A 19,013-nucleotide genomic window follows, 5' to 3' on the forward strand; every position below is an offset into this window, starting at 1 on the left:
ATTCTATGGTCAGTCATTCCGTATGCTATAGTTAGAGTATCCACAATGGTAGTCTCTCTCGGAGTTTCTACTAATATTAAAATAAAAAATAATCAAAAGAAGGAGAGAGATAGTAGTATCGATTCTCATTTGAAAATCAACGAGAATCCCACCTCTTTGTTTTTATATTTGAGAGATTTATTGTATCTTTACCACTGTGGATGCTCTTATGTTATTTAGTCAGTCATTTATATAGATTTACACATACATGCGTTGTATTTGGTCTTTCTTTTTTGGTTTTGGTCTCTTTCTTTTTTTTTTTTCTTGTTGCGACATTAAATAAACACTTCCAGCAATTCCATTCCCTATGCTATAGTTATGTTCGTTAATTTCATATAGTCGTATTTTTTTTCATTACAATGATGACAAATTGTTCAACAAATACTTTCTGTAGCTGCAAGAATCACAACAGCACTTCTGTACACTCAGATACTAAATTGTTATATTCCTTTCTTTCTTCAAATTTGAAATATAATTAAATAAATCACCAAATTAATTTGATTAATATTATTCATTTTTTTTGGTCAAATAATATTATTCATTCTTTATTCATCTTCTCTCTTATTAAGCTCTATCCCGGTTTATCAGTTAACTATATCTTATTTTCCTTTGTTCATATATACTATCTATTATTATGTTTCACTAGGTTTTGAACCCACGCTACGCGTGAGTTTAGTTGATATATTTTGATGAAAATTATATATAATTGATGACAGTAATAAAATATTATTTTATAAAAAATTTAAATTAGTATTAAGGATAAAAATTAAATTTCACATACACATTTTTTAAAAATATAAAATCAGTTGTGTTATAAAATAAAATAAAATAAAATTATGAATTTAACTCGACGTCGAGGTGAGGCGAATCAAACTGATGACCTCACATATCCTAAACAATTTTTTTGACCACCAGAAAAACGGAACAATTTTATCATTATGAATTTAACTCGTTTTCATATTTAATTGATCGCTATGACCTATGTTTTCGTGTTTTGTATTCCATGTTTTCTTATTCTTCATATTTTTTCTTGTCATTTTCATCATCAAATTTTGTGGTAATTGTCATCGTTACTTTTACCGTCTGGTTCTTCGTTATACTCTTTTTCTTCTTCTTCCTCGTCAACTTCTTCACATTCTTCCACTGAAAAACATTAAAGATTGGGGTCTCGGGTCTAGATGGGTACATGAACTTCACATTCTTAAACTGGACTTCTCCTTTAATTTTCTCAAGAATTTGACCTTCTAGGTTCTCTGAATCAATGTCAGGAACTCTGTTTATCACTTTGACAATCCTTTCCACCGCTACAACTGCCTCTGAGAATTCTTTGAGATTCGACAAGCCTCGACCAAGTGATCTACCCAAAATAAGATACCAAAGATCAAAACTACAATAAGATAAATCAAAAAGCCTTAGACATGAATACTTACGTGCCACCAGAGGTGATGCAAATGATGACTGCGAAGAAAGTACCGCCTTTAGCGCCATGGTACATAACCATCTGACTTCCATACCAAGTCATGAACCCCCAAATTGCATAACTTATACCATTGCTCCCAATGGCGATTCCTTTAGCTAGTCCTTGTCTCAACCCTAGGTTCACTGAGCCTTGAATTGCAGCTGAGAATTTTGCTACCATCTTTCTCTCACTACCAAATGCATAGACGGTTCGCACCAACGAGATAGCTTGCTCGGCAATAGAACCGGCGTCAGTGTACTCTTCGCGTATTTTTCTCGAGATGCTGATAAGGGGCTCGTCCGCACATCAGTCCAGGGATCAAGAGGAGGATAAAGAACGGGACGCCTACGATTGTGAGTCTCCACAACATGATGAAACTCACGATGTAGCTTGCCACAAACGCTGATGCATTCATCAAAAAGTTTGGTAACTGTTTGAAATATATAAACAAATTTCACTTGTGAGACCTTTACACTAAAAGAAGCAATAATAATTAGTACTTTAGGATATAGAGATATATAGGTTACAACCTTTTCACTAAGGACGTCTTGGATGAGAAGAGTGTCACTGGAGACACTGGTGATAACGTCAGAAGTGCTTGTAACATTAAGATCAAAGTAACTCACATCTTGTCTTAACACTGCTCTTAAGTACTTCCCTCTCACTCTTGATGCTTGTCTCTCCCATGTCCTTGTCCAGCAATACCCTTCTGTTTTGTTTGTATATGGAAAACCATCCACAAATTAAAATTAATTACTTCGAAATGAACTAAATTTAATTTTCTTTGTTTACAAAAAGAATAAAACACTATCTAAAAGACTTACCAACGAAACATATCACCCAAGATGCGCAAGCGACATAAAGCAAAGCTACAGCATTCTGTTAATTACCCAACGTGTACCAAAAAGTCGAAGATACATTATGATCTATATATTTTATATATTAGAATTAAGTATACACAACTCTCATAATTCCTAACATAAATATATGTTTATATGTAAACACATATCGTCATTTGTTCTTGATATATCATGGTTTTTATGGTTTTTAACCATGATATTAGGAGTTTTTTTTAGAGTCTTTTGATTTGTTTTGTAGGATGTTTTAGAGTCTTAACAAGGTTTCTAGGATTTTGGCATGAAAAGAGCAAAATGGAGCAATTAGAAGGGATTTTGGAGCAATTCAGCTAAGGAAGAGAACTTGGAGCCGAGGAAGGATGCGAGTGTCGATCGACATTGCCTTAGCATCGATCGTCACCATGTTTAGCCGAGAGAGAAGCAAGTTTTGGAAATTTTACAAATCTGCCCCAAAGTTTTTCATATTTGCATCATTAGTCTCTGACGTGTTTTTGGACATATAAATAGTATTTTTAGGTTTTAGAAACCCTTAAGTTATTTTCTAGCAAGTTTTATTTTCTGCAACCGTGTGAGAGCTTTTCGGAGAGAGATCTGAACTGCTTTGAGAGAAGAATTCATAAACTCCCTCTTTACTCTTTTAATTTCAATTGCTTATTATTCAGAATTATGTTTTGTTCTTCATTGAATATGTCTGAGTAGTTTGCTTGTTAGGTTCAGGGTTTTTCACAGGGATTTTATGATTTATTAGATCTGTTTATTTAGGATTCATTATCTTTCTAGATCTTCATCTTAGGTTGTTCTTCACTTTAATTCTTGATTGATCACGTAGAATTAATACTTTAGGAAAATAAATTGATATGAGAATATAATTGATTTTCCTGATAAAACCTTTTGATGAGCAAAATTACTTCTTGCAAAGAGATTTGATTTAGTGATTTTGTGAACAATCTAAACTTATTTTTAAAGCTGATTTATTACCTAGAATTTTGCAAAGAGATTTGGATTTTCTGGTTTTAAATTTAGATAATACTTGCAGTGAGAACTTATATATTTTACAAAGGTGTTTAGAGTTATAGATCTGTTCTTAATTGCTTGAATCCTAATTATTTCTTGATTTGATAATTTATAATTTCCTGAGAAATTCTCTAGGCTTAGCTTTTTGATCTTCTGAATTGACAACAGCTTTTATTTAATACTTTGCATAGTTATTTCAAATTCAAATTAACTTGTTTAGCGTAATCATTAAACTCTATAATTTATTGTGTTTGATCTTGAGTCCTTGTGGAATTCGACCTCTAAGTATTACAGTGACCTCTTAATTTGAGAGAGTATATCTCGAGTTTAATTTGAGTATATCAGTTCTTGCTAAGACCACAAACAAAGAAAATAGAGTAAAGAGGAGAGAAAAACCTTTATGATGGCATGCATGAAGGTTTTATCTCCTAATGAGGAACCACCAATGTCATTCAGTAGCAGGCCGGTGATGAAAAATATTATAGGAGTGATGACGCCATCACCGATAGCTCCGAATAAACCTAGTCCCATCAGTATTAAATCCACACCGTCCGCGTGCATGAATATCGATCTTATGTTTCGAAAACACTTCATCTTCTTCCTCTCCTTTTGTTTCTTTTTTTCTGTTTCGGAAAAGAAAATCCAAAACAACACCTTGACTTTAGGGAAACGACAGAACACAAAGTCCCCTTTTCTTTAGCAACAAGTGGCACTATTAATGAGGAGCCATAACTTTGTGTTAAAATATACTAGTTTTTTGTCGATTTTCTCGTTTGATGTAATTTGTTTATTCACGTCGTCCTCCTCGGTCGTTTTATATAACAACTCTGAGAGAGGGAGAGAGAGATCGTTGGCCTTTTAATATTGATGACATGTATTAGTTAATTGTTATACCATTTAAAAAGTTTCAATCATTTTGTATATAATATACCCTATTCGGTTATTTTAGATATTTTCTTCACGTTAACTTTATTCTTACATTTTTATGTCAAATTTTGTGCTAGAAAACGTTTTGTATCAAATTTTGTCATCGCAGAGGAAAGGACCGCGACTAGCTAAGAAAAAATAATCATTTGTTGCTAATCAAGGCACGGCTCTGGCCCCCTGTTAGTAGTATATCAAGATTTTTGTAAATCTTCAGTGAATGGCTTTATTAGTATATATTAAGAACTTATTTTGTGAATTTTCAGTGAATGGTCATATAAGTTCTCTATACCATGAACATGGTCATTCTCTTTATTAAGTTCTCCTCCCAGCCAGCCAAATTTAGTCTACGTACGTACCAAACCGTAGGCCGTAGCAAGCTATTGTGACTCTCTTTTCTTTTACTCCATGAACGTTGAACCTTGAAAACTGAAGTTATGATTTCATTTATTTTTCAGCATTAGGAACTACAATGTTCAATTTTATATGGTCAACATATCTCATATTTTACACACAATGAAATAACAATGTTGTACACTAAGATATCTCATATTTTCGTGTCTCTCATCTCGTACTTGTGAATCTGAAAACATTGTTGGATGGGGAAAGAAAAGACAAACTCAATTGAATGCGACTTGAATCTTATTTTTTGTCGACAATTCTGTAGTATCTTATTCATGTTACACGTTTGTAGAGTAGCCAACCGAAGGCCAATTTGACCATTTAAATCTTATTATATAAGAGAAGGTTTTTTCTAACTTTGCTTAACAGTGTGACATTTGACACTCTACTTTTGTGACACATATCATTCTGGTTAATTTTAAATTTAACATACTATTTTGTTTTATTTGACTTTATTTTATTTGTATCTTATGTGGTGTATAGTTTGTTAAAATAAGATAATTGTTGTATAGTTTGTTTTCTTGGAAATTTTTTCAACATTGTTACAAAAAATATATTCCTTCCATTTTTTAGTTTTAGCATCTAATATATTTCATAACGAAATCATACACCATAGAACTTAAAAAAAAATACTGATCAACCCAACTAAAAAATATAAACAAATTAAAACCAAATAAGAATAGAAAATAGTTTCATATTTTTAAAGTAAAAACTGAAACCAAATTAATTTATGATAGACTAATTTAAAAATACAGAAGATTTTCTAATATATATATATATATATATATACATATATCATATTATATTCAATAATCATATATAATGTATTAAAGACACAACTCAAATTTGTATTTAATAATATTCTATAAGTTACAGTTTGACTGTCTTTAAAACATATGTACTAAAAAAAAATGGTATCATAACATAATTGTTTTATCTCCCCCATGAAATAACAGAAAACAATAGTTTCAAAATTAATTTATTGTTAATTATACTATTTATTTTAAAGTAATTAGAAATAGAGACAATTTATAGAAGAAAAACATATTTATATTAAATTTGACACATTTTTATTTTCATGAATTTTATAAAAATTAATTAGACTTAGCTTAGAGTATAAGATATTTGTTTTGTGATATCGTATCAATAAATTATTTTAAAATTGACTTATCATATTATAAAATTATTTGTTGTTAACTATTACTTTTATATATGAAAATAAAATTAATATATAAGACAACATAATTTATCTATCAAAGTAAGGTCTTACACCTTTTTTTCTTAGAATACTTATCAGTTTTTTTTTCCAAAAAAAACCAAATTATAAATAAATTAATTTATCTTAATTATTTAACGAACAGACAAAATTTAATTAACTTTGCTGTAACTAATTGTCCTATTACTATAAAATAGTTTCATACATTTCAAAGTAAAAACTGAAACCAAATTAATTTATAATAGACTAATTTAAAAATATAAAAGATTTTGTAATATAGAAAAAACTCACATTATATTCAATAATCATATATATTGTATTAAAGAGACAACTCAAATTTGTATTTAATAGTAATTTATAAGTTACAGTTTGATTGTCTTTAAAACATATGTACTTAAAAAAACATAATGATATCATACCATAATTGCTTTATCACCCTATGATATAACAGAAAATAATAATTTCGAAAATTAATTTATTGTTAATTATACTATTTATATTCAAATGATTAGAAATAGAGACAATATATAGAAAATATATTAAATTTCACACAGTTTTCTTTTCAATGATTTTTTATAAAACTGGTTAAACTTATATTATAAAATATTTGTTTTGTGATATCGTTTAAAAATTATTTTAAAATTGACTTATCATATATAAAAATATTTTTTTGTTAACTATTACTTTTAGATTATGACAATAAAATTAATATATAGGACAACATAAAATTATCTATCAAAATAATTAAGTAAGATCTTTTTTTTTTCCTAGACTACTTATCAGTTTTTTATTTTTCAAAAAGAAAAAATTATAATTTATAATTTATCTTAACTATTTAACGAAAATATCATATATAGTTGACTTTGCTATAAGTAATGGTCTTATTACTATAGTAATATACTGTTTAAATAATTTCAACAATATATTGTAATCAAAAATATTTAGTAATATGTACTTCAACTTGACCCTTTTATGAAACAATATATTACATATATATATTATAAATTGTAGTTGAACCGTAGTATTATGAATATTATTTTTCAAGACATATATTAACAATTACATCTGTAAATTTCATATATAATTGAATAGAAACTTCATTTTTTAATTTCAAGTTAATAAGGCATACATAAACCACGCATCACGTGGGATACTTTCTAGTATATTTATATATCACTTCATCAATATTCAATGTATCATTGACTTTAGCTGTCTTTGTAAATCACTGACCATTGCAATTAGAATTATACATCATGTAACTATAGTACTTATATAATTAGACATTTTATGGCATTTAATAAAATTATATTATCTTTAAATAGAAAATGTTTGATATTTTGATCCAAAATCTTCGTTAGTCTGAAATTATAGAATTTTTTTCAAACTAATTATTTTTTTCTTTTTCTTTATTAGAGCACACATAAAACCCAAAACTCTTATAATATTTTTAATTATTGTAGATTAAAATAAGTTAAACATAGATAATAAAAATAAAGACTCGAAATATTCTAGACACGCACGCACATGCATGGAGTTGAGTTGGTCTTTGTTACGACCTTAAAAGTTGGGCTTCCATAACTTTTAATATTTCACACTTGTTTTTTGCTTTAATAGAAGATGTTTGATGTAAACAATTTCTTATAATGACATTTGTATTTAAAATAAAATGATTACGATAAAACTTTTACGCAAACAACATTCTATGACACGGTTCTTTTTTTTTGTTAATGGGTATTTAATTTATAAAAATATATGTGCAAAGGGCTATTTCTAGAGTAGCCCATATAAATTCCTAAGAGTTTAATTCATATACATCAAATCGAACTAAACCGTTGGAAAATAAAATCGATCGGGTTCACAAACCAAACTATATCGGTCATTCAAACCCTAATCTGCACACGTCGAACACGTTGCAGCCGCCTTCCAAATATATGCGAATTCTCACCGGAACAGGACTTCCGATGAGCCTGGACGACATTAGCCGAACAAAGATAGTGATTCAAGATCCGTTGCCATCCCGCCACCGTATAACCGTTTTGAGAAGGAGGAAGAGAACCAATCTTTTATTTGTCGAGGAGGTTTCTTGCTTGGTCGTGAGAGAGAGTGGCAGTAGAAGTAGATAAAAAGACCTTCGACGGTGGCTTAGCTTCGCCGGATCGGAGACTACCTCTGTGACGACCCCGAACCGTCCTATCCGCCGGAAAAACCGCGGACCGGCCCAGAGATAATGATAGAGGACAACTGCATGCGATCCGGCCGAGGTTCTACCAACGAATTAGGTTCCCCAGCCATTCCACTGGCCGCCGCTTACCCGCTTCATACGTCCCTTAGATTTTTCAACCCTTGGAACACACACGGCATTGTGCTGGTCCGGACTAGACCGTACCATTTTCGCTTGTCCAAACATATATATATATATATATATATATGAAAATAATTCGATTTATTACTTAAGTATAATGTTTACTAATCAACAAAACACGAAATTAAAACAGTTGGATCCATTTCGAAAAAAAAAAAAATATATGCAAAGAAAACATAGATTTTGCAGCAAACCACGAAAACATCCTACGGGTTTCTTAAGTCCAACTCTACCCACTTAATTTCCCTGCAAGAAAAACAATTGTGGAGAAGGATGAGTAATCTAAGATTACTCAGTGAGTTGGACAACCCTCTAACATGCTATCACCCCTCTAACATGTTATCTTATCCTATCCAACTATCCCAAACAACCAACAATCAATCAAAGCACGCAATGCAGAAGCATAAACAAGCAGGCAAACAAAAAAACAGTCACAATCAAGTCTAGGAACAATCAAGACACGACTTGTCTTGACCTTGACTCTAACTTGGCATCCACGCCACAACACCCGTACAAAACTAGGGTGGTTAATGCTAGTGGTGCATCAAGTTAAACTTTACCACCCTAGACTTCTCACAGTCAGGCATCCACGCAATGACTTAATCAACCAATACACATCCTAGGGATATACAATCAACCTAGGGAACCACCAAGACATCCTAGGGAAACACCACATCAACCTAGGGAAACAACATCCTAGGAAAACACCACAACAACCTAGGGCCCTTCGATCCTCTGTTCCGACCCAACACTCTTCCGCATTGATACCACAAAGACAACCAACTGGACACACTCATATCCTCCGCGTTGTTACCCCCAAGTAAACAACCGGATATTCAAGGCCGCATCGTCATGCAGCGGTTGGGCTAGTAGCTAGCTAGACACCAAATAGTCCTACCATGAGATCCCTCTAGATTAGCTCACCAGACATCCATATCACATGTCAGGAACAGAGATCGACATCTAGCTAAGAATCGAGAAGTTTAACTCGCGGACTAGCTAGGACAAGCACTTAACTCTAAGTCTACCGACACAAGAATTAAGCACAAAACTCAACACACAATCAAGCAAGAAAACAAGCAATACAAGCAAGCAATCAAGCAAGATTATAACAACACCACACACGTGGACTTAAGCAGCAAGAAAACATCATGCAACTTAAAAAATAAATAAACATGCATGCAACCCTAATCATGCACCCATCCCCAAATATTTATCCCCCATGGAAAATATTCTTACCAAATAATTTTTGGTTTAGAACCCCTAACTCAATTTATGCATGGAAGCATTTTCTCCACATTTATTCACATGCATGCGGTTCTTTCCTGGAGATTCTCGCATGTCTTATAAAAATTATTTCTCCCATGAGAATAATTTCTAAATTTTTGGGCACACATGCGGCTCTTTCCACCCTTGGAGATTCTCGCATGAACTCACCAAAAATCACTCATCCTGTAGACTGATTCTTCTATCAAACTCATGAGGTTAATTCCTAAATTTTGGGGCACACATGCGGCTTTTTCCACCCTTGGAGATTCTCGCATGACCTCTCCAAAAATCACCCATCTCATGAATTGATCTTTCCCATCAAGTCTACAAGGATCTAACCTCTTAAAAAATTCATGCAAAATTAAATAAATAATTATCTTAACATGCATGACTTCACATGACCCAAAATTAAGTAAGAAAATTTCTTACTAATTTTTCCATCGATCCCCGTGATCGAGAAAACTCCAAATCAAACATGCAAGGCATTTTACACTTGCAGTTGATTTTTAAAATATTTTCCAACCCTCAAATAATCTCAAAACCCCCAAAATCTAGCAAGCAAAGCATTTCACACTTGCAGCTGATTTTTAAAAATGCACTTCTTCCCCAAGAAGGCATAAAACCCCTTAAATCCCCTCTTGACTACATGTAATCTTCTAGATCTACATGCAACAAGGAACAAATGCAACACACAAGTGCCGATGCAAGAGCTTGAGAGCTAATGCACCTCCCACAAGCAAGATCCACAACTCACCTTAGCTTAAAGACCTTTGGCCGATTGGGCTTCACCACACCTTAGCTTAAAGACCTTTGGCCGATTGGGCTTCACCACACCTTAGCTTAAAGACCTTTGGCCGATTGGGCTTCACCTAATCTTCAACGAGATCTTCTCTTCTTCCTCCTCTTAGCTCAAGATCAAGAAATTTCTTCTCCGAAAGAGTTGAGAGAAAAAAATGGCAGAACTTTGGTGTTTGAGAGAGGTTTGGTCGCAAATGAAGAGCGAAGGGGTGTATTTATACCCCCTTTGGTCGATTTCTTGGCTTAGGCAAGTGGCGATTTTTGTTTGACAAGTGGCATGATTTTTGCATGCATTTGGCTCACTCTCCTTCCACGCGCGCGTGTATCATACTCACTGGCGGAGGAGCCTTGAGATGGTGACATGTGGCTTAGGCGTCCCATGCAGAGACTCTTCCACTTCCTTCTCCCTTCCCGCGTCTCTCTTGCGTACCAAGTACATCCCGCACTTATCCGCAATACAAGGTTCCTTGTCCCTTTTCCGACCCACTCGTACCTCACATACGGTGTCCTTGTTCGGGCCCGTCTACTTTCCTCCATTCGGCTTGTACGCCCCGCATGTACTTGGCACGTACCGTGTCCGTCCCATCCACGGTCCCGCGGTACATTGGCCGGTTATCTGGTACATGGCCATTATATTTTTATGGACCATTTATGTCTTCCCCTCTATTTTTTCGTAGCCATCCTCCTCCTTATCCATCCTTCAGTCGTTTTGACGATGTGCCCAATCATTCGACATCGAACACCCTTGATGGCCCAAGGTTCACGTCCGTTCCTTGGCCATTAGATGTTTCTCGACTTGGTAACTTCTTTCACAAGTCACTTGGGTCGATCCTTGAGATTTTCTTTCCTCCATCTTTTTGAGGTATCTTCGCGTCCTTCGTACGCGTTTTTCGTATCCAGTCCATAATCCTTGATACGGGTCAGTACAACCTTTCCTATTGAAACCGATCCCTTGAAACCTCCAGAATCTCCAGTGTCCAGATCTAACAACCTTCTTCTATCATTCCTCGTCATGAATCTCCCTCTTCCATTCCGCGTAGCTACACCTCTGGTAGAGCTCTTACCATCAGTATCTCGCAGATTCTTCTCCTCTCCACTGCCCCCTTGATTTCGTCTAATAGCTTCGCCAGGAAAATACAACCAGTTATGAATGAAGAACCATGAGCCGAAGGGTCCTCATCGTCACCGGAATTGATAGAAGACCCACCGTCAGTGCACATTGATCTGTGGTGTTTGATTGATTCCTTGTGATTTGGGGTTGGGGAGGGAACCTAATCTTCTGCAAGGACCCCTGAGACTCACTAAGTAATCTTAGATTACTTATGATAATATTTTGTCCTGCAGGTAACCAGTAGAGGGGAGTTAGAGGGGGTGTTGGACGATAGGAGCCCGAAAAGTATTTTTTTGTGCATTTGTGTAAAGAAAAAGTATGTTTTATGTACTAAGAAAAATGTGTAAATCTTTTTGGCGATAGGCCTGGCCATAAACTTTATAAATCTTTTTATTAAACTTTGCGAAATATTTTTATTAAATGAAAGATTCAGTTTTATATTCGAATACGAGTAATGACTGATAATGACCTAGTCCGGGTTGGCTCAACGCTTGGGCGTCACGAGGGTTGGCAAGCCTAAGTGGTGGCTAACGCGGTGGAAACATCACTGATGGATTGGCCAAGGCGATAAATGGGTTTTAGAACCTCGGCCGGGTCGTTGGTGATTGTTTCCAAAGTAGCGTTCCGGGGCTGTTCTGGGCGGGTTGGCCATAGGACGGTTTGGGGGTGTTACAACAGTGGTATCAGAGCATGGTTATGATGCCTCGCATTACTCGTATTTTTTCTAAAAATATTTTTCGAGTCAAATTGTCGCATAAGGGCACTTAGGAATTCTGGTTCGTTCAGCATTTAGGTAGATGGGATTAAGTTACCTTGCTATCAATGGTTGTAGATGTCTGGTCGAGGTTCAGGGAGAACTGGATCGAGAGACTCTTCACCAGAGCAAGAAGAGAACTGGAGTGAACCGTTCGATCATGAGGAGAGTTGGGGTCAACCACTTAGGGCGGAGGAATGGGGTCTGTATATTGATGACGAGCCAAGCTATGGTGCTGCTCGAGATTTTCATGCACCAAACGCGAGTGACATGTGTCATTTTGATAATCCTGGAGATACACCGAGGTACTCCCGTGGGGATCGATGAGATGTGATACGCCGGAGAACACGTATCCACGAGCTCAACCATACACACCCGTTGACCATTTCCTGCATATCCGAATGCAGCAATGCCGAGAGGAAATCGAGGAAACCAAGAAGGAAACACTGGAGGACAGCAAACGTCCGAGACACAACAAAATCTTGCAATGATACAGACTTTATTGACGCACATGATACAACAGCAACAACGACAACAAAACCGGGGAGACCCTCTAGAAGACACGCCAATGGGACCTTTTGTGAAGCTAGTAAGATGATGAAGGACCTAGGTGTTCGGAAATTCAAAGGAGAAACAAACACGGTGCAAGCGGACAGGTGGTTACACAATTTGGATATGCATTTTGAGACATCTGAATGTCCAGTGGAGTACTGAAGGCGGATACGTAACCGTAAGATGCAATAGCATGATGGGAAATGGTAGCATCACACTATCGATACATAACCGTAACATGGGAAACATTCAAGAAGGAGTTTGAGCTTAAGTATTTCCCTCCTAAATCTCGTGATCGTTTGGAGGAACAGTTTATAAGCTTGGAGAAAGGAGATAAGAGTGTACGGGTTTATGGTCAAATCTTTACAAGACTTCGAAAGTACTTGTACAATGGAAATGATGATGAAGCCTCAATGGTTCGAAGATTCATGAAGGGACTTCGACCAGAGATTTCAAGCAGGCTACAAACCGTAACTTATGCAAGTGTTTCTGAGCTCGAGTAGAGAGCTGTCTGTGTGGAAGAAGGGATTGAGTTGGAGAAAATTAAGATGCTTCGAGAAAAGAAGAAGGAAGGTGTGTCACCGAGAAAGGTGATGAATTTTCGCAAGAAAAACCAAGAGATCAACCAAAATCAGAATAACAACCGTTGCAAGGGTGGTATGATTGTGAATCAAGGTGGACACACATCGGTTACCATGGATCCAAGGGGATATTACATGTGCAACAGGTCGGACACTTTGTCCGATCCTGTCCAACCCTCGTAGAAACCAAGTCTCCCAAACTTGCAATTTTCACATGTTTCTTTTGCGGAGAAACGAGCCACTACGCGACCTCATGTCCTTTGAAGCCGACCTAGCCAAACGCCCAACCTCCCAACCGAGCTGCGACAACGTCAACGGCTAAGGAACCCCAAGCCAAGAAGCAAGCAATCCCAACTAATGTTAATGCCTTAGGATAGAACCAGCCAAACCCTTAGGATCTCTGAAGGGTCCCATAACAAGTTTGTCTAGGTTCTTACTCCTTATTGTGTGATTATGTGTTGTGTGCTTGCGTTTTGGTTATTGCATGCATATTTATTTATTTATGCATTAGGAACATTACTGGTGGGTGTTAACCCCACGCATGTATAGTTCGATTCGGGAGCAACCAACAGTTTTGTGACTCCCGATGTGGTTGGGCAGTTTGAGAATGGGTTTGAGGAAGAAGTTAATGTGATTGTTCACACCGATGGGAATCAATCACCATTGAAGACCCGAAGAATGCTGAGAGAAGTGTCAGTGGTTATTCTAGACGTGAGTCTTCCTGCAAATCTGTTAGTAATGCCTTTGGAGAGATTCGAAGTCATTCTTGGAATGGACTGGCTGTCAGGATACGAAGCTCATCTTGACTGCAGCAAAAGCAGAGTTATTATGGAGAGAAGAGGGAGGACACCTCTAATCTTTTGTGCAATCAGTCCTAGCAAAGGAGCCTATTTCGCATCAGCGCTAAGAGTTGGGAACTCAATTGAGGAAGAGAGTGTGTATCTGGTCACCCTAAATGCTGTTGGAGGAGACAACACTGAAGACCTGAAGGTCGAAGATATTGACATAGTCACGGACTATGAGGATGTGTTCAGACCCTTGGAAGGATTACCACCACCAAGGAGTCATCCTTTTCACATTAATTTGGAACCGGAAGCCACCCCGATTGCCAAGGCACCATACCGAATGGCGCCAGCCGAGTTGGCTGAACTCAAGGCACAATTGGAGGATTCACTAGAGAAGGGATTTCTTCGATCAATTTCATCACCATGGGGAGCCCCAGTATTGTTTGTCAAAAAGAAGGATGGGAGTATGCGGTTGTGCATAGAATACCGTGGGATTAACAACATCACTATCAAGGATAAGTGCCTACTACCGCGGATAGACGAGTTGCTGGATCAACTCAGAGGAGCAAGTTGGTTCTCAAAGATCGATTTAGCCTCCAGCTATCACCAAATCTTGATCTATGAGCCAGACGTGATGAAGACGGCGTTTCGAACAAAGTACGGCCAGTACGAGTTCGTGGTGATGCCCTTTGGTCTCACTAATGCATCGACAGCATTTATGCGCTTGATGAATGAGGTATTTCACGATTACTTGGATCAGTTTGTGATAATATTCATAGACGATATCCTCATTTACTCTCAGAGTGCCGCGGAGTGCTGCGGAGCACCAAGAGCATTTGAAGAAAGTCTTGGAGCGACTAAGGGAGCAAAGTTTATTTGCTAAATTTAGCAAGTGCAAGTTTTGGCAAAGAGAGATTGGTTATCTTGGCCACCGAGTTTTAGAGAAAGGGGTATCAGCAGATCCAGAAAAGATTGTTGCAATTCAAGAATGGCCAAAAACTATAACAGTGACGGAAGTAAGGAGTCCCTTAGGTCTCGCAGGATATTATCGGAAGTTCGTTAAGGGGTTTTCATCGATAGCTAAGCCCTTGACACGACTTACGGGTAAGGGAGTTCCATTTATTTGGAATGACGAGGTGCAAGAGGCATTTGAGAGGTTGAAGGAAGCTTTAACAACAACATCAGTGTTGACCCTGCCAGAGCCAAACCAACCTTATTCAGTTTACACAGACGCCTCAAGAGTTGGCGTGGAAGGAGTTTTGATGCAAGGTGAAAAAGTGATTTCGTATGCCTTGAGACAACTTAGGAAGCACGAGGAGAACTACCCTACACACGATTTGGAAATGGCCGATGTTGTGTTTGCTTACGGATATGGAGATCCTACTTGTACGGGGAGACGGTTCAGGTCTTAACCGATCACCAAAGTCTTAAATACTTGTTCACGAAACCCGACCTCAATTTGTGACAAAGGAGGTGGATGGAGTTCATTTTGGATTATGATGTAAAGATCCAATATCATCCGGGGAAAGCTAATGTGGTAGCAGATACTTTGAGTTGCCGGAAAGCCAAAGTAGACGTGGAAAGAGATGTGGAAGCTCTGTCAGAGGAATTCAAAAAGGTATGGTTACTGGCCTTAGAAGGAGAGTCTAGCGAGAAGCTAGGACTACATGCCGTAACTCAAGCCAGTCTGTTATGACGAATTCAAGAAGAGCAACCAATGGACGAAAACCTGAAGAAAATTGCGGAAGAGTTGAGAGGATTGGATGTACCAAATGCTAGTGGTTATCATTTGGCAAGAGTTACATCGTGCACTAGGGACAAATGTCTTTATGAGCACTTCTTTCCATCTAGATACGGATGGTCAGATGGAAAGAACCATCTGAACTATCGAAACTTGATTCGATTGTGCGCACTCGATTGGTCTACGGATTGGGAAGGTAATCTACCTTTGATTGAATTCTCCTACAATAACAGTTATCACTCGAGCATTGGCATGTCTCCGTTCGAGGCTATGTACGGAAGACCATGTCGAACGCCTTTTTACTGGATGGAGGTAGGAGAAAGGACAAGCTTCAACCATGAGTTATAGACGAAACGACGGATAATATCAAGTATATTCGCGAGAATATGAAGAGGCCCAAGATCGCCAGAAAAAGTATGTCGATTGGAAGAGGCGAGAAGTGGAGTTTGAAGTTGAAGATAGGGTTTACTTAAAGATCACAGCCCAAGAGGGAAAGGGTCGTTTTGGGAAAGCTGGAAAACTTGCGGTAAGGTTCATAGGGCCTTACCAGATCGAGAAAAGGTTGGAGAAGTAGCATACCGCCTCACTGTGCCAGAAGTGATGTGCATGCATAAGGTCTTTCATGTGTCCCAACTTAAGAAACATGTGCCAGATCCTAATGCCATCATAGAGGAGCCGGTCAAGGAACTAAAGACGAGCCTAACATACCCCAAAGGACCGATGTGTATTGGCGAACACCGAGTACGGAAATTGAAGAAGCGGGAGATCCCTAAAATTCAAGTGTTTTGGGGAAAACAAAACCGAAAGCTCACAACCTGGGAAGATGAAGGAAAGTTCCAAGCAAAGTAGCCAAAGTTATTTGCTGACGAGGAAGATGAAGCGGGACCATCAGATCCTTTTGGAATTCGGGGCAAATTCTAATAAGCGGGGGAGAATGTAGTGACTCTCACTACAGAATAAATTTCTCTAAAGAAATAACCTGGAAAGGAGTTGAAAAGGGAGAGGAGACAAAGTAGAGAGGAATTGCCAAAGGAATGTCCGAAGAAAAACTAAATGTACGATAGACAGATCAGATGGCCGTATAGACGGACATACATACCAGACGTACGTGGAATAGACGGACGTACCAGGCGAACGCCGAATGGACAAAGCCGTGTCTTGGACGGGAAGCGAGTGTGGGAAGGAACCCCACTAAAAAGAATATTTAAATGATAAAAAAGAGTTAGTAGAATTTCCACTAAATGATTAAAATAATCACAAAAATTAGCACTAAGTGGAACTTTCCACTAAGTGTTAATTTAATCGAAATAGAGTGAGTGGAGGAGAATATTCTTTGATGCCATGCAACTTGGGAGAATGTGGGCTTGACACCTCACCCCCTGAGGTGTCAACACCACATGTGTGAAGAATGTAGAGCCGACACCTCACCCATTTGCTTGTGGAGTAGTGTGTCTCGCCCAAGCCTTTATATAAGCAACTCTTCTCTTCATTTTGGAGAGGAGAGAAAAAGAAGATTTTACCAAAGGCTGCTAAGAGTGAGAGAGAGAGAGAGAGAAGAGAGCGAAGCTCTGAAGAGTTTTCGCTAAGTCTGGGGAGTCGCCAATCAGCTGTTGCATCTGCGTAGTGGAGTTGAAGCTACCAAGGATTCCAACGGTTTTCAGTAGTTTTCTTCGATATTCTGTGAGTTCAGGGAGCATTGAGCTGAACTAGATCGGAGTCAACGACTTGATCTAGTGTCAGTTGCATGTGCATAAAGTTGCATTTTCTTGTATTTCTGGTGTGAATTTTTTTGAAGTTTGCATTTTTGGGTTGGTTGCTAAATGTGGGATGTGCTCCATGGTAGATTAAGTGCATGATCGTTGATCCGCATTTCTAATCTATTGCATGTGAGGCGAAGTGAGGGATGTGCTCCATGGTAGAACAAGTGCATGATCGTTGATCTGCATTTTTATCTATTGCATTTGAGGTTAAGTGGCGGTACTTAGTGTTTTATAAGTTCTATAAGGCTTATAAATTTAAGTACCAATAAATAAAAGGTCTTAGTGTGTGGCGTTGTGACAAGAGGTCCAACAGCCATAAGCACACTAAGACAAGGATGTGTCTGACCTTCGCCCTAGATAATTACAACATGCACCAGACGAAAGTATTGTGTTGCATGTTGAATGCTCGAAGAGACTCTTGGTTAGCTACCATGGCCGGAGCTTCTACACGACGGTGTAGTTTAAGAAGGAAAATTCTGGTTGCATGCCTTTGTGGTTGTAATGCGGTAATTGTGGGGGTGGAATTGCGAAAGGCAGCATGTCTGGGCCCTAATAAACTTGTTTAAAATTTATTTCTTTTTATTCAAGTTGATTTTTGTCGGATTGCTTGCATTTGGTTTTTTATGGCATTTTATCTTCTGCATGCTTCTTTGATTGATTGATGTGTGGTGCTTGATTGATTCTTTGTGATTTGGGGTTGGGGAGGGAATCTAATCTTCTACAGGGACCCCTGAGACTCACTAAGTAATCTTAGATTACTTATGATAATATTTTGTCTTGCAGGTAACTAGTAGAGGGGAGTTAAAGGGGGTGTTGGACGATAGGAGTTCGAAAAGTAGTTTTTTGTGCATTTGTGTAAAGAAAAAGTATGTTTTATGTACTAAGAAAAATGGGTAAATCTTTTTGGCGATAGGCCTAGCCATAAACTTTATAAATCTTTTTATTAAACTTTGTGAAATAGCATGGTTTTAGAACCTCGGTCAGATCGTTGGTGATTGATTCCAAAGTAGCGTTCCGGGGCTGTTCTGGGCGGGTTGGCCATAAAACGATTCGGGGACGTTACAACGGTGGTATCATAGCATGGTTATTATGCCTCGTATTACTCGGATTTTTCTAAAAATATTTTTCATTCATCTTATAATAAGTAAAGAACAATATGAAATGAATTGTAATATCACAATATTTAATATTTGGATGAAATATAAATACTAAAAGTTGGTTTTCTGTCATCGATCTCATCCAAATGGTGGTCAATGGTCATATATTACAAGTCTCTGTGGATTAGGACCAATATCGAAGTATTTATACACTTAGCATGCTTCACGCAGACACGAACCTCGTTTTCGGTCATTATAATAAGCAACAAGCCAACAACGTAATCTTTCCGTC

At 37.3% G+C, this 19,013-nt stretch overlaps 1 protein-coding gene across 2 annotated transcripts; it reads right to left on the reverse strand.

Annotated features, from left to right (window-relative positions):
• Window positions 1-768: 768 nt before the first annotated feature.
• Window positions 769-4,059, reverse strand: LOC104780075 (ABC transporter B family member 22-like). Of its 2 annotated transcripts, none has more exons than XR_015596127.1 (5): window positions 3,766-4,053; window positions 2,323-2,377; window positions 2,029-2,207; window positions 1,470-1,928; window positions 769-1,396 (listed from the first exon to the last, which is right to left on the reverse strand). XR_015596127.1 is itself a non-coding variant. In XM_087509059.1 (5 exons), exons 4-5 carry the CDS (start codon window positions 1,676-1,678, stop codon window positions 1,051-1,053), a joined length of 555 nt encoding a protein of 184 aa, XP_087365185.1. In that variant the 5' UTR covers window positions 1,679-1,928; window positions 2,029-2,207; window positions 2,323-2,377; window positions 3,766-4,059; the 3' UTR covers window positions 769-1,050. The 2 variants fall into 2 exon arrangements, 1 of the variants encoding a protein (XP_087365185.1); XM_087509059.1 differs by having other exon boundaries at window positions 3,766-4,059.
• Window positions 4,060-19,013: the final 14,954 nt, after the last annotated feature.

This window comes from Camelina sativa, chromosome 4 (genome assembly GCF_030686135.1).
Source record: "Camelina sativa cultivar CO46 ecotype springtype chromosome 4, ASM3068613v1".
NCBI classification, from domain to species: domain Eukaryota; kingdom Viridiplantae; phylum Streptophyta; class Magnoliopsida; order Brassicales; family Brassicaceae; genus Camelina; species Camelina sativa.

Coding starts and splice junctions, on each gene's coding strand:
- LOC104780075 (XM_087509059.1), bottom strand. CDS start 1,678: ATGGTAGCAAAATTCTCAGCTGCAATTCAAGGCTCAGTGAACCTAGGG. Junction 1,397..1,469: donor TGCATCACCTCTGGTGGCAC/GTAAGTATTCAT, acceptor TATTTTGGGTAG/ATCACTTGGTCGAGGCTTGT.